Source organism: Cryptomeria japonica, chromosome 11 (genome assembly GCF_030272615.1).
Source record: "Cryptomeria japonica chromosome 11, Sugi_1.0, whole genome shotgun sequence".
In the NCBI taxonomy this organism is placed as follows: domain Eukaryota; kingdom Viridiplantae; phylum Streptophyta; class Pinopsida; order Cupressales; family Cupressaceae; genus Cryptomeria; species Cryptomeria japonica.
The window spans coordinates 185,575,147-185,579,141 of record NC_081415.1 but is presented as its reverse complement, the minus strand read 5'-3'; the positions used below and the strand labels follow the sequence as shown (position 1 = coordinate 185,579,141).

Below are 3,995 nucleotides of genomic sequence, written 5' to 3'. Positions count from 1 at the left end.
GTTTCCATATGTTAATTTGTAGGCATTCATGACCGCTTTTCTGCTTCTCGAGATTCCCTCAAATTTCGGTTGATTAATTTCACCAAAAAAAAACGCTTTTCTCCAAAAACAGCCGACAGTCGTTAAGTTTAAAATAATTTTAAACTTGCAGAAAGTACTAATTAAAGACGTTTAGTTAATTACTAAATCATTTAAAATTATTTTAAATTTGCAGAAAGTGCAAGTGCAAGGTAATGACACAAACTTATTAAAGACGTTTGGTTAATTACTAAATCATTGACCCGTTGACCGGCAGGAAGTATAAGAAGAGCCTTTCCCACCCAAACAATAACAAACCACAATCTGCGTTTTCCTGCATCCCAAATACAATGGCCATCCCTTCACACAAGCTGTTTTTAGTTTTCATGTCTCTTTTGCTTGTCTTCCTTTTCCTCTCTCCACGCTCTTCTTTTTCCCATCCATTACTCTCGACCAGCTGTCTTTCCCATGAATCCCAGGCTCTCCTTCGTTTCAAAGCTGCCCTCAATATTTCCTGTGACAGACTGTTGCATCTCCTGTGACAATCACACCAACCACGTTGTCTCTCTTAACATAACCTATCTCTTTGCTGAAGGCGTGATATCTGAGAGCCTGTGCCAACTTCGTTTTCTCACATCACTCACTATATCCGGAGTATTCATCCCTGTTACATCAGGTACTGTCATTCCTCCCTGTTTGAGAAATCTCTCTTATATTCGCTATTTAGATTTATCTGGAAATAGCTTTAGTGGGATGATTCCCCCTTTCGTTTGTTTTCTCACCCGTCTTACAGTCCTTCATCTTTCAGTGACTAACTTCAATGGAAGCATACCCTCCTGCCTTGGCAATCTTTCTTCTTTAACTGAACTTGACCTTTCTGACAACCAACTTAGTGGAAGCATACTCGCTTCTCTTGGAAGCCTTTCTTCTTTAACTGAAATTGACCTTTCTCGCAACTGATTTAATGGAAGCATACCGGCTTTTCTTCAAAGCCTTTCTTCTTTAACTGAACTTAACCTTGCTGACAACCAACTTAGTGGAAGCATACCTGCTTTTCTTGTAAACGTTTCTTCTTTAACTGAACTTGACCTTTCTTCCAACCAATTTAATGGAAGCATACCTGCTTCTCTTCAAAGCCTTTCTTCTTTAACTGAACTTAACCTTGCTGACAACCAACTTAGTGGAAGCATACCTGCTTTTCTTGAAAGCCTTTCTTTTTTAACTGAACTTCACCTTTCTTCCAACCAATTTAATGGAAGCATACCCGCTTCCCTTAAAAGCCTTTCTTCTTTAACTAAACTTGACCTTGCTTCCAACCAGCTTAGTGGAAGCATACCTGCTTCTCTTGGAAGCCTTTCTTCTTTAATTTCACTTGACCTTTCTTACAACCAGCTTAGTGGAAGCATACCTGCTTCTCTTGGAAGCCTTTCTTCTTTAACTGAACTTGACCTTTCTTACAACCAGCTTAGTGGAAGCATACCTGCTTCTCTTGGGAGTCTCTCTTTGTTGAGAAACTTATATCTTTCTAACAATGAACTGAGGGGGAACATTCCAGATTCTTTAGGCAATCTTTCTTTACTCCAGGTGTTGGATGGTGTTAGTAATCGTTTCAATGAAACCATCTCTTTTTCCTCACTCCCACCTTCTTTAGTTACATTACGCTTGTCACTAAACCACCACCAGTTGATTTCAGAAACTTTCTTTCACAAGCTTACAAGGTTAAGTTCTTTGTATTTATTTGATTGTGTGCTAAATATTAGCACAATCTGGATTCCATCCTTTCAATTATATGAGTTGTCTTTAATGTCATGTACAATTGATGGTGAATTTCCACCTTGGATCTCAACACAATTCTCACTTGAAAGGTTGGAATTAACAAATGCTAGTCTTGTGGGTGCAATTCCCTCTTGGCTATGGGAAACCAGTCCTCAGTTGCAATATTTAAATCTCTTAGGAAATCATCTAGAAGGAAGCCTAACCTCAAATCTTTCAATATGTACACAACTTTCAGAGTTGGATGTGTCAAGAAATGGACTGAGTGGATGCATCCCATCAATATGGCCTTCCAATATTTCAATATTGTTTCTTAATGACAATTTATTTAGTGGCAAGATTCCTTCAAGCCTGGGCAAATTATCTCAACTCCAAATGTTAAATCTTGCATACAATTTATTTAGTGGCAATATTCCTTATAGCCTAGGAAAATTATTTCAACTCCAATTTTTAAATCTTGCAAACAACAAAATAAGTGGAATGATCCCTGCAAGCTTGTCCAATTGCTCTTCTCTCATTGTCTTAAATTTGGGAAACAACAGTTTGAAGGGAAGCTTACCATATGAATTTAGTAGACTAAGGCAATTAAAGTCATTAGTTGTTCATGGTAATATCCTGAACGGATCTTTTCCACCTTCAATATCAAATTGTTCATTTTTACAAGTTCTTGATATCGGGAACAACTTTTTTGGAGGTGAAATGCCACCAACAATTGGAAATTTTTCCGTTCTAAGAGTATTCGTGATGAAGAAAAACAATTTTACAGGGAATATTCCTTTAGCCATAGGCCAACTAATATACCTTCAGATCTTGCTCCTCTCTTCCAATCATTTCTCAGGTTTAATTCCACACACAATTGTATCATTGCAAGCAATGACAATAGAAGACCAAAATGGTATTGTATTGTCCAATTTTTATTATGGGCAAATATATCAGGATGGATTGGATATGACTTCAAAGGCTAGAGATGAGCACTACCCATATATTCTTTCCACTCTCACAACCATAGATCTATCAAACAATGAATTGGATGGAGAAGTTGCTTCTGATTTTGGAAAGTTGAAGGGGTTAAAGTTTTTGAACCTTTCAATGAACAATTTGAATGGGACCATTCCAAGTAGTTTGGGAGAAATGGGTCAGCTAGAGTCATTAGACCTTTCAAGAAATAAATTTTCTGGAAAAATCCCTATGGAGTTTACATCTCTTAGCTTTTTAGGTTTCCTAAATTTATCAAACAACCACCTTTCAGGAAGTATACCCCAAGGAACACAGATGATTACATTTGGAGAATCCTCTTATTCAGAAAATTCTAATTTATGGGGGTGTCCCCTACCCAAAAATTGTTCTTGGCCACAATATATTCCTCGTCCTCCTGAAGTTTCAATTAACAAAGAAAAGAAAAACACTAAATATCCTTTGTATGGAATAGCATTAGGATTGTCATATGGAGTAGCATTTGGAGGAATAGTGTCATTGATCTTGATAAAAATGAGTTGGAGAAGGAAATATTTTAGTAAAGTTGATGCAATCCTAAAAATTGTGTTTCCTTGGATGAAGGACTTGACACTATAAAAGGATACATCTATAAAAGGTGAGTTATTTTTTTTTCTTTGAAGTAATTGTCCTTATTTAAAATATTACAAAGTTTGAATTTAAATAGAAATTAGTACTTAGCTTTTTAGACAAATTCTCATTGGTTATTTTGTCTATTACTTGTGGATTATTTGTACCGCTTTTAAATTTAATAATGTAATTTCCTTTTATTGTTATAAATATGTGTACAAGAATTTACTTTTGCTAAGGCAGGCTTTTTGGTGTATTCTCCTTATTGAAGGCAAAAACACATTATTGGTGGCTTCACCCAACATATTATTGTATATAGTTTGATTGTTACGCTAAATCAAGATTAAAATTGTTCTTTCATAGACGGAGGACCTGGTACTATAAAGGGGCACATCTATAAAAGGCGAGTTATATTTTTATTCTATGAAGTAATTATCCTTATTTAAAATATTATAATGTTAAAATTTAAATAGAAATTAATAGTTAGCTTTTTAGACAAATTCTCATTGGTTATTTTGTCTATTACTTGTGGATTATTTGTACAACTTCTAAATTTAATAATGAAATCCTTTGATTGTTATAAATATGTGTATAGGACTATAATTTTGCTAAGGAAGGCTTTTTGGTGTATTCTCCTTATT

At 35.2% G+C, this 3,995-nt stretch overlaps 1 protein-coding gene across 1 annotated transcript; it reads left to right on the top strand.

The window, feature by feature from the left end:
* The first annotated feature begins 486 nt into the window (after positions 1-486).
* LOC131860120 (leucine-rich repeat receptor protein kinase EMS1-like) lies at positions 487-3,363 on the top strand. The gene is made up of 2 exons (XM_059214489.1): positions 487-924; positions 1,339-3,363. The coding sequence occupies exons 1-2, from the start codon at positions 487-489 to the stop codon at positions 3,361-3,363; spliced, it is 2,463 nt and encodes an 820-aa protein (XP_059070472.1).
* The last annotated feature ends 632 nt before the right edge of the window (positions 3,364-3,995 follow it).

What these genes read in the sequence shown, in the direction of transcription:
- LOC131860120 (XM_059214489.1), top strand. Translation starts at nt 487, where the DNA reads ATGAATCCCAGGCTCTCCTTCGTTTCAAAGCTGCCCTCAATATTTCCT. An exon ending in AACTTAGTGGAAGCATACTC is followed by an intron (nt 925 to 1,338) that starts GCTTCTCTTGGA and finishes GCTTCCAACCAG; the next exon opens with CTTAGTGGAAGCATACCTGC.